Raw genomic sequence first — 17,187 nt, forward strand, 5'->3', positions numbered from 1 at the left:
TAAACAAAAAAAGAACCGAGGGCCTAATCCATTGCCCTGGCTTGCTTCATAACTTTCCCCCCCAGTCACTGTGGTAGATTCATTTCTTCGAATTCTCCACCTCCTCGCCGAGCTCCCAGGGTTTGCATGGGTCGACAAGCGTTGATATGCGCTGGTCGCCCCAACGAGCACCGATAGTGACCCAGACGTGCTTCTGGGGGGCCGTTGCGTGAACCGTCTCTCGGTATCCGGTCCACCTCAGGCGCGATTCCCTCTCCATCGAGCTGTTGCCGAGCCCGCCGTTGGTAACCCACTCCTTAACGACCTTCTTGATGAACTCGACCTTTCGGCGGAAGTCATTCGCAGCTGGGATGCCCTGGATTTCCGGCTCAATCTCGGGGCGCCTCCTCGATGCCGTAGTCGAAGCGCGCGCCGACGATCTCGTCTGGAAGTTGAGCAAAGTCTGCAAGGGATACGAAAGCGTGGCGCGGTCGTCCAGCGCGGTGGCACCTATCGAACCCGTGCTGGCGAGCCTCTCCGCGGCCTCCTGAGGGAGGTGCCAGAAGTGGCACCATGTTCCCGTTGCGTCGAGAACAATCTTGGTATGGTCAGGGAAGTTGAACTAGACACAGGAACCTGTTAGCATCTCGCCAAAACATCGCCAAGGGTCATTCCCAGTAGCCCGTCCTTACCTGAAGGTGTCCGTCGCAAAACACCCAGCACCCGACATCTCCGAACCTCTGATAAAAGGTCACGAGCTCCGCGGGTGTGCCCTTTTGTCCTGGGGACATTGCGCCCTCGTCGTCGTCTTCTTGGGCTGGTATCTCATCCCGGCCGTAAGCAATCATATAATTAGCAAATTTCTTCCACAGGATGATCCGCTCTCTCTTCCGATGTTGAAAGACGTCTTTGCCGGGTGCCATCTTGCCGGCCGTGCCATCCTCGTTGATGGACACGCGAAACTGGCCGGGGGAGATTGTGACCTGTGAAAGGCCAGCCTCGCCGTTGTTCTCAAAGAATTGGATAGGCTCCATCATGGGTACTGGTTGATGGCGGTCCTGGTAGGATTCGTCTTGTCGACGAAGGATATGTTTCTCCGCGCCACGGATGAAGACACCCGCCGGGGGGAGCAAAGCTGTTTTGCTGCCTTCGGTGGTGGGAATGTCACGCAGGATGCATCCCACGCTGCCGTCGTTCAAGATGTAGCCGAGGCCAAACTTGTTAGTGTAGTCCACCCACTTGACGACGATGTGAGGGTGTGGCGGAGGAGCCGTTTTCGCAGACATAATGGCCATGGTGCGGGCATTGAGAGCTCGCTCAAGCTCTGCCTGGAGCCCGCGCAATCGCTCGAGGATCTCATCAGGCTTCGTTCCCTCCATCTCCGTAGGACACTCGGATGGGCTGAACAAAGTGGCTGATCGAACGGACTCTGAGTTTCGTCTCTTGTGGATCGGGACCGACGACAAGACGGCTCCCGCTCTCTCTGCGAGTGGCACACTCGGCGCGGATCGAGTCGCCGATAGCTGAGCCCTTGCTGACATGCGCATGGTCCTGGCAGTGGTCGAGGACGTGGTGGAGGCCGCAGCAGTATAGTCGAGGGCCTCTTTCGATGAGAAGAGCGTCTCGCGGGAAGTCGACTCGAGACGCTCTTGGCGTGGTCGGACTCTGGTGCTTTGCGAGGCTGAAAGGGCGGTGTCGGGAGCGGATCGAGTCCTCGTAGAGGCGGAAGTGGCAGGTCGGCCTTGAGTTCGCTGCTGAGCCGCAAAGCTCTGGGGTGGCTGGCGCAGGAGGCCCGTGGGAGGAGGCGGCTTCTGCGAGCTGGTGGTTGAATCTTCCTGTCCCTCGCTCGGGGTTGACCGTGAAGAAACAGAGGCTGCGTACTTCATGTTTGCGCGGATCTGGTGCTGCTCTCTTAGCCAGTCATCAAACGGTCGATAGACGACGCCATCCGAAAGGGGGATGACTGGAGTCAGGCCGGCCTTTTCCTCAGCAGCCATCTCCTTCCAGATCTGGGTGTGCGACGTCTTTTCTGCAGCCCAGGGCCCAACGCCGCAGTCACGACACTGCTCCTCGAGGTTACGGAGAGATTGAGCCATCGCAGAGCCGCTCAGGCGGGAAGCGTAGTACTCGTCGGCGTCAGGAGGCACTTCTCGCAGCTTGGAGGTGATTTCCACAGACGACGGCATATAACCCGCGGTGAAGAACGGATGCTGGACAATGGCATCGGGGTCGGGTCGCTGATCTGCATCCTCAAGCATGGTGGCCACCAGGTCTTTAGCCTCCTGGCTAATGTATTTCTGGGTAACCTCTGCACTTGGCCATTCGTAGTCACGCTCCCTGGCGCGTCGATAGATTTCGTCTGTTGTCGAGGACTGGAACGGCGGCTTCGATGTGAACATGGCAAACATGATGATTCCCAAGCTCCAGATATCCACCATGTGGTCATGGCCTTTCTTTCCCTTCTCGAGGATCTCTGGAGCAATGTAGTTTGGCGTGCCGCAAAGAGTCGTTCGTCGAATGGTCTGCATATCCCTGCCCGTGACCACCAACGCAGCAAGCCCAAAGTCGCCAATCTTGGCGTTCATCTGTTGGTCCAAGAAGATGTTGCCCATTTTCAGATCGCGATGAATGATTCCCTTGCTGTGCATGTACTTGATGGCGCCGGCTATCTGGACGGAGTAGAATCGGACCTCGGGCTCCGTGAGGCCCTTTCGTCGCTTCACCATGTCCATGAGAGAGCCATTGGGGCAAAGCTCGAGCACTAAGAAGGTGCAGTTGACAAACGAAAACGCCCTAAAGAACTGAACGATGTTCCTGTGCCGCATCTTGGAGTGGATTTGTAATTCGGTTTGAAACTGCCAGATGGTCAGCGGATGTCCAAGAGCCCAACCCCGAAGTCTCAGCGGGCACCAAACCTTTTGCTCCATCTTGGAGGGCATCTGGCTCTTGACGATCTTGAGAGCAAACTTTTGCCTGCTGGGCTGCAGCTGGCCGGTGTAGCATATGGCGAAGCCGCCCTTGCCCAACAGCTTCCCGACATGGTACACGGCGCCCTCTGGACGATCTGTGCTGCTCGGCTCGACGACCTCTGGCGGCGGAGGGGGCGGGTGCTCCTTGTCCTTGGCGGCTTTCAGCTGGGCGGCGGTCTTGGTCGTCTTGGTCTCCCCGGCCTTGGGCATTCGCTGGGCGTTGACATCCCTAGGGGACAAAGCCTCCACGTCGAGGGCGCCCCTGGGGACCAGCCTGTGAGCCATGGCGGGAGACGAGCGGCCGGTTGGGCGACGGAGCCCGTCGAGTTCACGCGGCGAGGGAGGACTGGGCAAGCTGTGGGAGCCAACAGCTGCCTGAGAATCGTGCCGTGACGAGCCTAAGAAATAAAAAAAGAAGAGATCAACGCGGTTAGAAGAGGAGTCACTTTTTGGGGGGTTATTTCTTTCTTTCTTTCTTCTTCAAGAGAAGCACGCTGCGGAGCCTCGCGTGCGCCCAAGGCCCAGCAAGGCGGCAGGGAAATGACCGAAAAAGCAAAACATGGCTGAGGCTCTCTCGACTGTGGCGCAAAGACAAGGAATGCTTCGTCCGGGGAAAGAAAAAAAAAAAAAACAACAAAAAGAGGTCGAAACTCACGGGATGCTCCAGATCACGCACAGCATGCGAAAGGGGACTCGTGACGCCCTCTGTTGCGAACCGCTTCAAAGCATCCGACTCGCAAGGCGGCGCTCTGCAATGCTGGAGGACCGTCGAGGCTGGCGATGCAAGAGAAGGTGAGCGCAGCGCAGTGACCACGGAAAACAGCACACAGGGCCTGGCAAGTTCCAGCTGTCGTCGGCCCCCATGCATGTGTTGTGATTTGTGTACTTTGTGCGAGCTGGTTGCTGCTGGCAACAGCATGGCCTGCGGGCGGGTCACACCGCCCTGGCTGGCCGAATCGGTTGCGCCCATTGGGCTGAGCGCCATGGAGGTCCCCACAGCGGCCAGATGGCTGCCGCCTGGAGGCGCTGCGAGGGAGGGCTTTAGTGGACGTTGGTGGCGGGCTGCCACTGTAGCTGTGCCACTGAAGCTCTCAAGCTGTGCTGCCACGACTGGTAATAGTAGCCCAGGCATTGACACGCCACGAAAAGGGCAGCACAAGACATTGGATTCTTGCTTATGTAGCAGCATGTCCAGCTCTGGAGTGTCTCACACTTGTCATTGATAGGCCTTGGGCAGCAGGAAATATCCATCACAGTTTGTATGAGCTGGCAGCAATCCAGGTAATACACAAGTGCCTTCGTAATGCTGGCCATAGTATGCTAATAAGGCACTCCAAGCTTGAAGTTGGGCTCAGCAGTCATCAGCGTCGGTGGGCTCCGGAATAATCGCGGGCTCGGGCTTCGGCCCAGACAAACCGCCAATCCACGACGATGGCCGTCCAGCTCAAGCTAGAAGTACCTGTAGCTCCGATTCCCGTTAAGGCCTCCACGAGAGCCTCTCACATGCCCAGCTCCCGAACATCACGAGTAACACGACCAAAGCCAACAATGAAGTAACTGGGCAAGGTTCAACCAACAAATCGCCGAGAAACATCGAATTGGACAGGGAACCAACGAACCCCGCAGACAAACCATCCCCCTCCCCGCGAACATCACCATGGTGCCCCTCCCCCTGTTCAAGCTCGCCTCTCTCTTTGTGCGGCATGTCTCCAAATATGGCGCGGTACGTCAATTGAATCCCCCAACTGTCCAGATAACCCGATGCTGATGCTTCTCGTGGCCCTCCCCTCTAGAACCGCATCAAGGCCCAGGCCCATGACCACCCGCGGTTCCGGGCCCTCGCCGCCAAATACGGCCAGGCCATCCACCAGCTCAACATGAAGCTGTCCGTCGCCCTCCTCCGAGACCCCGAAGCCGAGCGGCGAGCGAAAGAGCAGGCAGAGGCGCCGACGGTCAAGACGGAGGAGCAGGTCAAGCGGGAGGAGCTAAAAGGGAAGAAGAAGGGCGGCGAGTCCCAACAACAGCCCAGCTACCCGAGGTTCACGCTGCAGAGCGTGTGGAAGCGCAAGTTCCGGCCGCTGCCCGAGAACAAGGCGGTGGACCTGTTTGCGGACGTCGCCGGCGACACGTTCATCCTCGGCGTGGCGGGCGCGTTGATCATTTACGAGTACTACAAGTCGTCGCAGAAGCCCGACGCCAACAAGGAGCGGATAGACGAGCTCAACAGGAGGTTCGAGGAGCTCCAGAAGAAGGAGGAGGAACTGGCCGAGGCCGAGGAGAGGCAGCGACAACGCTTCGAATCGCTCGAGGAGGCACTCAGGACGTTGAAGGACCCGAAGACGAAGCAGCCGCTGCTACCGTCATTGCAAGCCAATGCGTAGGCGACTTTTCGTAACAATCTGCCCAGAAAGTCATTATGACCTTGGCTGCTGGGTAGTACTCGACGCCGGCAGCGCGGACCAATACATCACAACGTGGGGGGCCCACGAAATCAAGGGGATCATGAATAGCATATTGGAGTCTCCAGAGGAAGAGCGAGATTCGATGAAAGCTCAGAGCTCAGGATAGGCAGCATCCATGGGTCTCTTAACACTCCGCTCAGTACCGTAAAGAGGATGAGATTCTTTGATTTTTTTTTCACACAGCATATAGAACGTTTGGAACTAAGATGATGGGCTATAAAGGAGTGATCAGTGGGAAGAGGAGTTGAAGATGTGCTTGAGAAGGAGCAAAGTAACTCCTGATTGTTTTGGCTACAGATAGACCACCCTCATGAGGACCTTGAGGTACATACTGTTCCACGCGGGTTTCTGGCATCGCTGGTGATCCATCCCAGAGGCCGGTAGTCCAATCTTTGTATAAAAGATACGTTATCAACTCGAGAGCCAAGAAGTTGCGCTGGAAAACGTGTTGCCGCCATGTTTTGCTCATCTCTAAGGCAGCGAAAAGACTGGGCGGCAGTTGTCCCAGCTCTATCACGAACCACTTCTGCAGGCTGGAAAGGCAAGGGCAAACCTTTATACAGAACCATCTTCACGAAGCAAAGATGCCCCAAGCTTTTGAACAGAGACAAGGCTCGACGGCTATGACGTCTCCTTCACGATCGCGCCGCCTGACAAGACTCGCCCCGGCGGCGGCTCCTTCAAGGTGCTGCTGCTCTCGTCCGAAGAAGCCAAGGCGGCGACGGCGAAAGCCAGGATCGAAAGGCTTTCCATGCTCGACGGCGGCAACAACGTTGCTGTTATCCTCCTCATGGAAAAGAGTGGCTGCGTGGACTCGCTGGTTGACCTACAGATGAGGTGAGATATATATATCACAAGACTCGTATCTGCAAGGCGTTCTGCGAAAAGGTGGCTTGTTCCTGATATCAAAGCCCAGCATCATGGCCCACGGCATGTCCTCCATGCCCATCGTCCCCATCTCATCGGCATCCGAACTAGCCTCTCGCCTAGACACCCTACGCCGCCAATTCGCCAACGCAGCGAACAACCTCTCCCGCACCAGCAGCAACAATATAAACCGAGCCGACGGAGCCGCATGCGCAGAGGAGGAGGAGGAGGAGCTGCGCGATCTCGCATCCCACTGCGTGCACGGGCAGGCGGCGCCGCTCCCGCCCGAACACATCGACGTCGTGACGGATCTCGCCGCAGGACTGGGAAGCTTAGCACAGCTGGTCCTGTGTGCTGATGGGCAGAGGAGGATTCGCGATCTGCTTGGCGAAGCGCAGGGCGGCAGGGTGATTGCCTTCTTCACCCACGGGCACCAGCACAGGACAGTCGCCGGCTGGGCCTCTGGGGTCGAGAGGCGGCGCTCGGCGACAAACGCGGCACAGGCTCAGGCTGTTGGTAGAGGTTCGATGCTGCGGTGAATGCTTTGGGCCTTTACTCTTTCATTCTTACTTCAGGTTGCTTCCTTTCTTCCACTTGTCAAAGGTGCCCAATCAGTACCATCATTGCTACCTCGGAACAGTGGGCGCTTGCGCACTGCTCAGCTCCCACCAAGAAGCAAAGAGAGTCCCCAAGAACCGGGTATCGAGTCATATCGTCTGATGTCTGGTCATTTACATGGTTACATACAACTAGTCCCCGGACCAGTATTTCGTCACCGCGCTATATCAACGGTCACCGAGCCCATAGCCATGGCCGTGGTCCATGCTCTCCCGGTCCACGTGAAGAGACTCGAGAGATCGGATGGAAAAGAAAAAAAAAAAACTGGTTCGGCGAGGCGGTCAATGCAGCACAAGCATCTTGAAGCCTGCAATTGGGGCAATTCTGGCAATACATTGGTGATGGCGGCCGTGGTTGGCTGGACGTCAGCTGGGCGGCCCAAGAGGGGAGCCAATCAGCGTGGGCGTAGAGCCGCCGTGAGGCTGAAGAGGGCAACTCTGATCGTCAGTGGCCAGCATTATCAATCATCTGTCAGTGATCAATCTTTGGCGTGCTTCTGTCTGTGCCATCTAGTAATACTGTAGTAGTTCGCTCTTGTCAATGCAGAATGCCGTTTAGGCGGTGTAATATTTCGTCCGGTGAGGGGATCCCAGCTGGACTCGAGAGATGCTAATGCCGAGTGATTCGATGTGATGAGCCGAGGTGACGAGTGATGAATGCAGTCGGTATCAGCGAGAGGGGGGATGATGGATGGTCTCATTGGATCCGAAGACGTCAAGAAGCAAATGACAGAAAAAAAAAAAAAACAGTTTCGAGATTCAACGAGGAAGAAGCTCCTTTATGTATAAGGTATTTCATGCGAAACAAAAGCCAGATGCAAGATTCAACCAACAAGCGAACAAACACAATGTCGCATCGGCTGGTCCCGCCATCGTGGCAAGCAGGGAACGATGATACTACATCAGGGCCCAGCATGACAGACAGACGGGAAGAAGCAGGAACCAGAGTCAACCAACAGCAAGATCTCGAAGAGGAGCCCGGAAACCAATGAATGACGCCGGAAGGGAAAAAAAAGGTCATCATGTCCAGTTGCAGAAGCAGAAGAAAATGACTGGCATCGATTCGTTGACCCGCACTTCTATTTTTGCGACCCCTGCCCACCTTGAAGCTACATGTCGGGTACCTTACTAGCTCGGTTTAGTGGTTGACCCTATCTTGGCCTCGTCCAGCGATTTGCTCGACTGATTGATTGCATATTTCGTCATCGTCTCTTTTCCTCCCATCACTATCTTTGCGTTTGTTTGATGGAAGGCGATCAGGGGACATAGGGCAAAATCTATCGATTAATAGTGATTAGAGACGGGGGCATCGTTTGTCTGGACAATCCCGTATGTTTTACATGGGCGAGTTCGTGCAGGGAAGGGTGGGTGGCCCTGGGGGAAACAGGCCAAACGCGGCGTGCTTCACAAATTCTGTGGCGTGCCTCACAATAGCCAGGTGAGACTGCGAGGGTCGCGCATCCGTCAGAGGTGCAAGGGAAAGAAGAAGAAGAAAGGTCTTTCTTTAGTTCATTTCATCTCAATTTTTGTTGTATGTTGTCCAATGAGACAGAAGAATTGAGTTGGGATATGAAAGATTGAATGCATTGTCAAAATTTACCTGTACCTGCGTGTAAGTGCTTGCCGTACCCGTATAGAATGGCTGCAAGGCCATGCGGAGCAACAGGATGCCGGATCTCGAGTGTTCCGGAGCTGCAGAAGAAAAGTAAAAAAAAAAAAAAGAGACAGCCTAGAGGCCTTTCCAAAACAGGCCCTCCCAAGGTTCCCTGATGCCGAGACTTGTCGCTTGCAGCGGAGGGTGCTTCCAAGAGCTTCGAAGACTGGGTGTGAAGTGGTGGTAGTATCGCATGATGGCAGCCATCGGACTTCAGGTGAGTTTGAGTGAGTTTGAGAGAACAAGCATGGGATAGCCAAGGTTACCCAAGCTGTACTTGATCTTTTGCAGCATATACCGCAGGTATTGATTGTAGTTCACGAGTACCATCTCCTCCGACTCCCCGGTACCCCCCTCGGTAGCAGCTCATTACAGGGCCGTCCACAGCGGGCAGGGGCTCCCTGACGCCCTGCAACCCGATGGAGCCGCCCCCCCATGTTCCCCCGACGCGCAGGAGCAGCGGCACGCGCCCTGATTGGCCCTCGCCGCCTCTGTAACCGCCGACGACGCACCAATCGCCGCTGTGATTCCACAGAGAGAAACACCACCGCAGACACACATTGAGCCCAGAGACAAACGGCGCCGTTTTTTGCTGTGTGACCAATTGGGCCCGTCCGACATGTTTTTTTTTCTTTTCGCTGGGCGGCACGGGGAGAGAAAAAGCAGCAGCCAGTGGCCATGCTTGTGAGGAGGAAGAGCTATTAGCAGGTACTTTTCTCGCAGGCGCAGCCATGGGCCATGCTTCACGTACCCGCCCGCTCAACCCTCACCTCAGTATTTGTACTTACATGTAACCTCTCAAAAACCTCCCCCCTCCCACTTCCACAATTCTCTTGCTCCCACTGCTTCAGAACAACCTCCTTCGTGATACCCCCTCTCAGCGACCTATTCTTTTGTTTCTGTTTTCCCCCCAGCTTGTCCCCTGTTCCGACTCCCCCGTACGAGACCAACGACCTCTTTCAAACGACACCACTGCCACGCTACTGCTATACTGCCTCTCCCACCTCAAACCGCCTCACCTGCTACTCGGTACCGCCACTGCAAAACGAGAACTTCACGGAGTGACTACGCCCCGGTCCAGCAACGTGAAACTCACTCTTGCTCAACATCCCAAGCCCCCCTCCTCTCTGTGGACAAGACCGGACCATCTCCAAAGTACATCCAAGCTTCTGCCTCAGGTCCAACCGGCCCCCTGCTCGAAACGGATATCGATCTATCCGGCCCTTGTTCCAGCTTTTCTGTCCCCGCCTCTCGCCCACGAAAGAAGCCTGGGACGATTCAGAAGGCCATCGTCGTTCCATGTTTCTGCCCGGATGCCCGTGCCCGCTGTAATCACCCCAGCCAGAACACGAAGATCGTCCGAAAGCTGAGGCAGAGGCACGATTTTGGCTACTATTAGCTCCCGGCGCCTGACACACAAAACGAAGAGGCCCTTTTCCTCCCTCAAACCGGTTTTATCCTCCGGCGCCTAGACGCAAGACCAGCCGGCATTGCCCCAGAGGGCCCCGGCCGGTTTTGGGTGTCCAATATAGATCAAGGCCCTCCTTCGGATCTCTGAACCTTTGTTCTTGTTTTCGTCAACTTTCGTTTTTCTCTTCTACAGGTTCACCAGCTGCTAGCCTGCTCGGTGTCTCTTTTTCTTTTTTCTTCTCTTCTTCGATACTCAGGTCCGGTTACCTGTTTCTTCAACGCTGTTTTTTAATCACTTTGTTTCATTCTCTCTTATTTCCTTACAATTTTCTTGAGGATATTCGGTTGATCCGACTTGTCTCTGTTTGTGGTTTCTTCGACGGGTTCAAGGGTACGATTTTTCGAAAGAAGGAATAAGACGGACGACACCTGGGAAGATTTCGTTTCATTACGCCTTATACGAAAGGACAAGCCAAAGAAGCCATATTTCGACATCTATATCTCTTCTACTCCACCAAAACCGCAGCAATGGGCAAGCTTATCAAGAACCACTGGGCTCGTCTCATCATGCTCACAGCCGCAACCTGTAAGTCCTTACTTCATCCACAACTACGTCCGAACAGAAAACTAACATGGGTTCTCCCCCCCCCAAAACAGACCAAGTCGGCGCCGCCATCGAGGGCTACATCTGGCCCAAGATCTTCTGGGACTTCCTCACGCACTCCCTCGACGCCGCCGTCAAGCCCGCGCCCATCCTCCAGACCATCAACCTCGTCTTCGGCCTCCTCATGCTCGCCCTCGAGTGGCCCCTGCCCCTGCTCGCCGGCACCAGCATCCACCGCTCCATCGAGTTCCGCCTCGCCATGCTGCCCCTCACCGCGCTCGCCTGCCTGCTCATGTACCAGTCCACCAACCCGGGCATCTACTACCTCATCGGCATGGGCGCCTATTTCTGGGCCTACAGTGAAGGCGAGGTATGTTCCCTTGTATCCCCGTCTCTTGCACCTAACCTGAAAGCTAACACTTTTTTGCTAGATTATCTGCGCAAAACCCTGGACTCTACCTCCCCGAACGCCAAACTCCGGCGGCAAGGTCTGAGTCAGGGGAAAGGGGAAGCAAAGAAAGCAGAGGGGAAATCTCCCCCTTCGTAAGCCACAGAAGAAGCGAGCAGAAAAAAAAACACAATTCATGAGAAGAGCAAGAACAAAGGGACAAGCCACGGATCCGGGATCAAATCCTGCATGTACATTACTTACGAAAGGCCAGAACAATACCCACGAGGGCATGGATGGAAAGGGGGAACATGGACCAATAGGCAAAAGGGATTAATTCCAGTTTGAGCGAGACTCAGATCGAAAGCAGGCGGTTAGCAGCTCAAGTCGGCCAAATCGAACTTGCTCCAAGAAAGCCTCATGAAACTCGAATGTCGCCAATTCTCCTTCGTTGTATGCCATTTGTGAGAAATCTCCATGCTCACGAGGCAATCCCACCGAAGCACGTTGGAAAAATGGCTTTGTTTAGTATCACGAACAAGTCATTGGTATCATGCACTCAAACCACAAGGCGTGTCGACTACAATCTCGCTACGAATCATGGATCCTAACAGGCACACAAGAGGCAGAGGGTGTCATTGAGAATTTAACCGCTTTATTATTCCCTTGTCATGAAATATCCACCGTACGTAAGGAGAGCCTCCATGCAGGCAGCATAACCCTTCGCCCGACTCTGAGCCCTGGCCCTGAGCCTGGGCCTGCATGGTCGCTCAACACGATACCTCGAAACCCTAGTAAACGCCTATTTTGTCCTCATCGAGTTCATGGAATCGTTGGTGGGGCCTTGCCGTTCAGGCATCTGTTCACAACGCTGTGAGTATTTCTCCTCTATCCGGACAGTCAAGGGGGGACTTGGTGGATGAATAGACGAACCTCTGAGGTCTGCAACGTGCCCTTCTCCAGGATCTTCTGAATCACATCATCGGAGTTGTCGGTATCAAACTCGGCCGCGAGGGCCATCTTTGATGCCGAGTCATAGGTTCCCTGAGCACCTTGTCTGTGAAGGAATTGCTTGTTAGCCGCCGACGTTCATTTTCTTGGCCAGACATGCAGTTGTCTAAGCGCTCAATGCATGTCCCCCAACCCAACGCATCCATCGTCGCTATTCCTAAAAATAGGAACGGCAGCGAGATGGCCGAGCAGCCCGGGACGAACCAATGCATCTAGACAGATGGAAATCTCAAGCTATACATACCGGTGCGTCACAAAGACCTGGAAGGCCGAGATGAAGTGAGCCAGGGGGATGCTCTTGTCGTTCAGCCACTTCTTGTACGTGTTTACATCGTCCACAAAGACGAGGAAGTCGTCCTGCTTTCCCTTGTAGTGGACCTTGGACTGGATGGTTTCTCCTCGAGTCATTTTGGCTGTGGTAGAGTGTTTGTGAGACGGAGGGGTGTTTGCTTGTTTAGCTGTTTGACGTGGGGTCGCGTGACGCTGAGCTTCAGAACGATTGTGTGTGGTAATTTGTGAGAGAAGAAGAGCTTGAGGATTGAGTTGGCGTGGTAGGATGAATGTGTTCGCTGAGTGGTAGATGGAAGATGTTGAGTAAGATATAATGAGATTGGAGGAAAAGAAGAAGCCGGAGTTGGGAAGAGCAGCAGTTCTTAAAAGAAGGCAGAAGAAGCTGCTCTTTCCTTCTCTCTATGAAGAGGGGAGCTGTCATGGCCAACTACGTCATCGTGGCGTGCGGAATGTGTACCTCTGCGCGCACCTTGAGCATGTACCGGGTCGCGCTTCCCCATTTCGACCGCACCGGATTCACTGCGGGCCTCCACGAAAAGCAGCGCAACGGGTACATGATGACCTCATCACGGCTGTATCCGGTACTTGGCGAGACGGCCAATACGTAAGGTTTCACCCAGTTCCATGCTTCATGTTCGCTGTGGATCGTCCTAGCCGGCGATCCAGGAACAATTGAAACCGACGAGCCTCATGAGCTGTTCAGCTTATTCACCGCAGGCCCGTCAATCGCTTCTTCTGCCTTCTTCCAGGTCCTGTATCTACATAACGTGACTGCCTGGATCGTCTCGCCCAGCTGCGCTGCCAATGTGGCTCCCGGCTGACGAGCTATCACGAGCTGTCATGCAAGTGCGATTACCTGGTAACACCATCATTCCAACAGCACTGACTGCATGCGTCTGTAGTTGGCCATTACTCCCATGGTAAAATGCATGATTAATCCACCTCCTCCTCCACAATGTCTATAGAATGCTTCATCTAATCCTACACAACCCCAAACATATCCCTATCGTATACTCGGTTCAAGACGGTATGATTGCCTTATCCACTCGTGGTCCCGCGGTTTCCCATTTTCCAAGGGATGCATCCAACTTGCTCGGCGTCTCCACGCATAACAGTATCATCGCCGTTACAACTCTTTGCCCATAGAAAGCAGCTTCCTGAAGCTGCCAGTACCCTCGTTCCTCCCCACACCCATCCTGGTCCAGCGGCCAAAGCTTCGGAACTTTTCCGCTGACGCCTTTCTCGTTCTGTCCAGATTCTCGGGCAGAGATGCCATGGCCCGGGGGCTCGTGGGCTTTGATGGCAGCAGTATGTTGGCAGATGCTGCGCGGGAAGGAAACGTGTACAAGTCGCTGACGGGATCTTGCCTTGGGGATGCATCTATCCGCGCTCCTCGTCGACGGAGGCTTCTTGGAACATCCCTCAGGCTATGAACGGGCGCTTGTATAGCTGCATGCCCCCCAGCTGTACGCTGTCTCTTCGCCTTCCTGCCTGCTTCGTCGTCTATGCATACACCGTCCATCATCAGGGAGTCCATTGGGGTTCCGATACCCCGGCGCTTGATCCTTTCCAAGGCAATGTTTTCGATGGATTGAGCTCTCTGAGCGGATGCGGACCTCTTTGTAAATGAACTGGCAAAGCTCGCCACACTGAGTTTTCTCATAACGGTAGATGCCGAGCTACGAACCAGATTTTCGCTTCGAAATTTCATCGACATTCCAGGAAACGGGAGTATGTCTCTCGTCCATACGTCTGAAAGGAGCGCTTCTAGCCGGGCTCTCTCGCCCCTGGGCGGTGCAAGCACGGGGATTCGGGTCGTGGTTGTTAGCAGAGACTGAGAACGCTTGATGGTCGAAGCCGCAGACGCATTACCGCCGTGGTCCCGCAACCCGTTGGTATTCTTCAAGATGACTTGGCACAGAGGAGATTTGGCGCCTCCAACAGTAGTGGCCCGTTGAATCGATATCCGCCGCGCGAGCGTGCCTTGAGTATGGGTCAGGCTGTGGAAATAACATGCATGTCGTTACAGAGAGTGCTCACCTTGCTTTCCAAAAACAGTCCCCAGGCTCTTGATATCCATATGGAGAGTACTGAACATATCCGGCGACTTCTCCTCTTGGCCTTCGCTCACTGGACGGGTCAATCGTGCTCTCCATTCCGCCTCTTCCTTTGGAGTGCAGGCCGTCATGATGAGTTCGTATAGTTGATGATCACATTCAAACACTAGTTTCCAAGAAAAAGGGGCGGTGTGACATTGCAGCCCTGCTGCCTGTTAGTATTCTTCCCTCATGAGAATGTGCCTCCTCTTGACGCCCGCTCGTCTTACCTCGTCCATTGTCTACGTCTTCGATCCTGATCCCGTCCACGTTGATGCACGCCATGATGGTGTATATCGGGTCGACTTTGCCTGCAGAGGCAAGGCAAAGAACGTCTCGATACAGGAGACAAATGAAATACTGCCCGTCAACTCCATCGTCTGTCTGCTAGCATACGTGAAGTGTTCCACAGAGGCGAATGTGGCCGAAGGACCGTATTTGTCTTTTGGAAATGGCGTCGAGTTTCTAGGTCGAACGTTAGCCTCAATGGGTAGAGAGTCCTATGAATGTCTGCCAAAGAGTACCCTGTCTGGAAACACGAGTCGATCTTGCAGAATCCATGTCCTTTCAAGAGTGACCCTGATCTGGTCGTCATCTGATGCCCGGTTGATTTCTGTGGTTGCTTCGCGGAGTCTTGTCAGAGTATTGTCGATTTCCATGTGCGAATTTGGGCAATCTGATATCGGGGTGCACTTGAGGAGCTCGCAAAACAGGAGGGGATATTTGCAGATTCTCTGGATAGGCTGTCATGCGCGTTAGCTCATGCCCGAGAACAGACGTAGTCCGTCCGTAGAATGGTACCTTGACAAGAAGGTCATTGATCGTGAGAGCCTTCTTTATTCCTTCTTCGCTATCCTTGGCAGAGCCCAGGGCCAGTGCTAGAGCTTCGAGTCCTTTTTGATAAGTCTCCCAGTCAGGCATGGCTTGCTGGGCTGAAGCAATATCTTTGATCATCATCTCGTATGTAGCTCCGTATTCTTCGTATATAAAGAAGCAACTGATCTGGATACAGGTCAAGGCTTGTCAGACTCTTCATCCAGAGGCATCTTGAACAATATGGCAGGCTAATACCTTCTTTGCAAAGAGTTTGGAGACTTCGGCAGCGACCTGCGGATCTGCCAGCATGCCTGGGGCTTTCAAAAGCCACCTCGCTTTCACATTTTGCTCCGGTATGGCGCCGAGACTGGACCATCGTCTGTGAGTATGAAGACAATTAGGATTTGGCAGAGATGACATCGAGGGTGCCAAGTCAGCTTGCGTGTATTCCGAGTGTGGAACTATCCGATGTAGTTCACCAAGGAGCTCCTCGTGTAACTTGACAATCTCTGTCAAGTTCTGGTTGATGGATGATCGCAATCCAACGCAGATGGAAGGCAATGCAGCCAAAATCGTGACATATACCTTAACAAGCTATTAAGACGAAGAATATGTCACGGGATCGGGATCGTCTCGACTTACATTCATGAGAAAGCGTACGTCGCCAATGTACCCTTCTTCTGTACTGATCAGCTCCTCCAGTACCTTTCTCCGTTGCAGCGATCTCTCAATGGCAGCCAAGTCGGCTAGGGAGTGGTTGTCCAAATAGCCGCTGTCTTCCGAAGCACGAGGACCCGAAATGGATCCTCTGCTGCTACGCTCCGTTGTTGAAAAGCCTTGAGAGCCCACTGTGGTCCTTCGTGATCGGGCCACAGCACTGACACTGGCGAGACTGGCACTAGCACTTCGAACCGCCGTAACAAAGGCAAAAGAAGACCCCGAGGATGAGTGTCGATGATGGGTTCTTTTCCAAGGAGGTGTCCGGCTGTGGACCTCAGACTCGAATGGCGACCGCAGAGAAGTGATACCTTCGTCTGACAGCGTGGGCCGATGCCGTGCTCGACGATGTATCGTCCGCATCCATTTATGAAATGGACCTTCCGATTTGAGCTTCTCTCGAACTTCCGCATCTATCACGGGAGCGTTGCCGTCACCAATGGTGATCTGAGGCACCTGGATGGCGGCAGTCACAGAGGCAGTCTCAACAATGGGTTGAAGCTCGACATCGGGCATTCTGACAGGGGCAGGAGGGGCATCGGTTGCTTCGATATCAAGTTGGGCCATTCCGGTAATAACTTCAGCGTCACCGTCGGTGTCAGATATGGCCTCGTTGCTTCGATACTCGACGGCATCTTCATACTCCTGCATGAGAGCCGCCCAGCTGGAGCGCCGAGAGCTCGAGTCAGCGTCACCGGGATGGGAAGATGGATCGTGGGGAGCCATATCGAGTAGAGCTGGAGGGTGAAGCGGATGAAACGAAAAGCCCAAAAAGAAGATGCAAAATAGGCTCCAATTCGCCAAAGATGGAAGTAATGTCGAGGACTAAGAGCCGGACATGACGGGGTGCAAAAAACTGGGATAGAATAATACGGACAGAAAGAACATGGACAGTGTAGCGAGAAGAATCGAGATGGAGGCGAGTTGAGCCGCTGGAGAGAATAAGGTACCTACCTTATTGTTCCGCAGCAGGTGTAGAGATGGAAGCGTCAGGAGCGATCAACTGTTGGTTGGCAGGGCATTGGCTCTTTCCAAAGACCATTACTTCAGGTATCTTACATAAGAGAAGGTGCATCCTGTTGGTTGCAGGGACAATAGAGCCAAACCCTTTAGTACCATGACATATATTGATAAGGTACCTTACTATAACTCGTTTATATGCCCGTAGATGGGGAGAATGTCTAGGAAGGAGTAAGCACACTGGTGTAAGTCCCGAGAGTGCATGTGGGATAGTACGATAGATAAGCGATGGCAGTTCGGTACATGAGGTCGGTTTAGACCACCAAGGTAATGGATGCCATAAACC

At 54.1% G+C, this 17,187-nt stretch overlaps 7 protein-coding genes across 7 annotated transcripts; 3 read left to right on the forward strand and 4 right to left on the reverse strand.

Annotated features, from left to right (window-relative positions):
• Positions 1–79: 79 nt before the first annotated feature.
• Positions 80–3,158, reverse strand: BBK36DRAFT_1124116 (Pkinase-domain-containing protein; the record flags this gene model as incomplete). The annotated part of the gene is made up of 4 exons (XM_024891133.1): positions 80–601; positions 672–1,419; positions 1,519–2,834; positions 2,895–3,158. The coding sequence occupies 4 exons, from the start codon at positions 3,156–3,158 to the stop codon at positions 80–82; spliced, it is 2,850 nt and encodes a 949-aa protein (XP_024747489.1).
• A 1,447-nt stretch (positions 3,159–4,605) lies between these two features.
• Positions 4,606–5,329, forward strand: BBK36DRAFT_1178490 (hypothetical protein; the record flags this gene model as incomplete). The annotated part of the gene is made up of 2 exons (XM_024896133.1): positions 4,606–4,644; positions 4,742–5,329. The coding sequence occupies 2 exons, from the start codon at positions 4,606–4,608 to the stop codon at positions 5,327–5,329; spliced, it is 627 nt and encodes a 208-aa protein (XP_024747490.1).
• A 537-nt stretch (positions 5,330–5,866) lies between these two features.
• BBK36DRAFT_1170745 (hypothetical protein) lies at positions 5,867–6,816 on the forward strand (the record flags this gene model as incomplete). The annotated part of the gene is made up of 3 exons (XM_024895486.1): positions 5,867–5,911; positions 6,096–6,247; positions 6,327–6,816. The coding sequence occupies 3 exons, from the start codon at positions 5,867–5,869 to the stop codon at positions 6,814–6,816; spliced, it is 687 nt and encodes a 228-aa protein (XP_024747491.1).
• A 1,414-nt stretch (positions 6,817–8,230) lies between these two features.
• BBK36DRAFT_1143001 (hypothetical protein) lies at positions 8,231–9,169 on the reverse strand (the record flags this gene model as incomplete). The annotated part of the gene is made up of 4 exons (XM_024893563.1): positions 8,231–8,338; positions 8,501–8,586; positions 8,876–9,069; positions 9,108–9,169. 4 exons carry the CDS (start codon positions 9,167–9,169, stop codon positions 8,231–8,233), a joined length of 450 nt encoding a protein of 149 aa, XP_024747492.1.
• A 1,317-nt stretch (positions 9,170–10,486) lies between these two features.
• On the forward strand, positions 10,487–11,056 carry BBK36DRAFT_1124353 (hypothetical protein; the record flags this gene model as incomplete). The annotated part of the gene is made up of 3 exons (XM_024891159.1): positions 10,487–10,544; positions 10,616–10,932; positions 10,994–11,056. The coding sequence occupies 3 exons, from the start codon at positions 10,487–10,489 to the stop codon at positions 11,054–11,056; spliced, it is 438 nt and encodes a 145-aa protein (XP_024747493.1).
• Positions 11,057–11,752: 696 nt separating this feature from the next.
• Positions 11,753–12,369, reverse strand: BBK36DRAFT_1124936 (DUF1960-domain-containing protein; the record flags this gene model as incomplete). The annotated part of the gene is made up of 3 exons (XM_024891212.1): positions 11,753–11,809; positions 11,884–12,007; positions 12,206–12,369. 3 exons carry the CDS (start codon positions 12,367–12,369, stop codon positions 11,753–11,755), a joined length of 345 nt encoding a protein of 114 aa, XP_024747494.1.
• A 1,009-nt stretch (positions 12,370–13,378) lies between these two features.
• BBK36DRAFT_1170748 (Dbl homology domain-containing protein) lies at positions 13,379–16,532 on the reverse strand (the record flags this gene model as incomplete). Its single annotated transcript, XM_024895487.1, has 8 exons — positions 13,379–14,235; positions 14,293–14,514; positions 14,579–14,728; positions 14,759–14,813; positions 14,873–15,091; positions 15,150–15,350; positions 15,420–15,749; positions 15,807–16,532. 8 exons carry the CDS (start codon positions 16,530–16,532, stop codon positions 13,379–13,381), a joined length of 2,760 nt encoding a protein of 919 aa, XP_024747495.1.
• Between the last annotated feature and the right edge of the window lie 655 nt (positions 16,533–17,187).

This window comes from Trichoderma citrinoviride (assembly GCF_003025115.1).
Source record: "Trichoderma citrinoviride strain TUCIM 6016 unplaced genomic scaffold BBK36scaffold_11, whole genome shotgun sequence".
Classification (NCBI taxonomy): domain Eukaryota; kingdom Fungi; phylum Ascomycota; class Sordariomycetes; order Hypocreales; family Hypocreaceae; genus Trichoderma; species Trichoderma citrinoviride.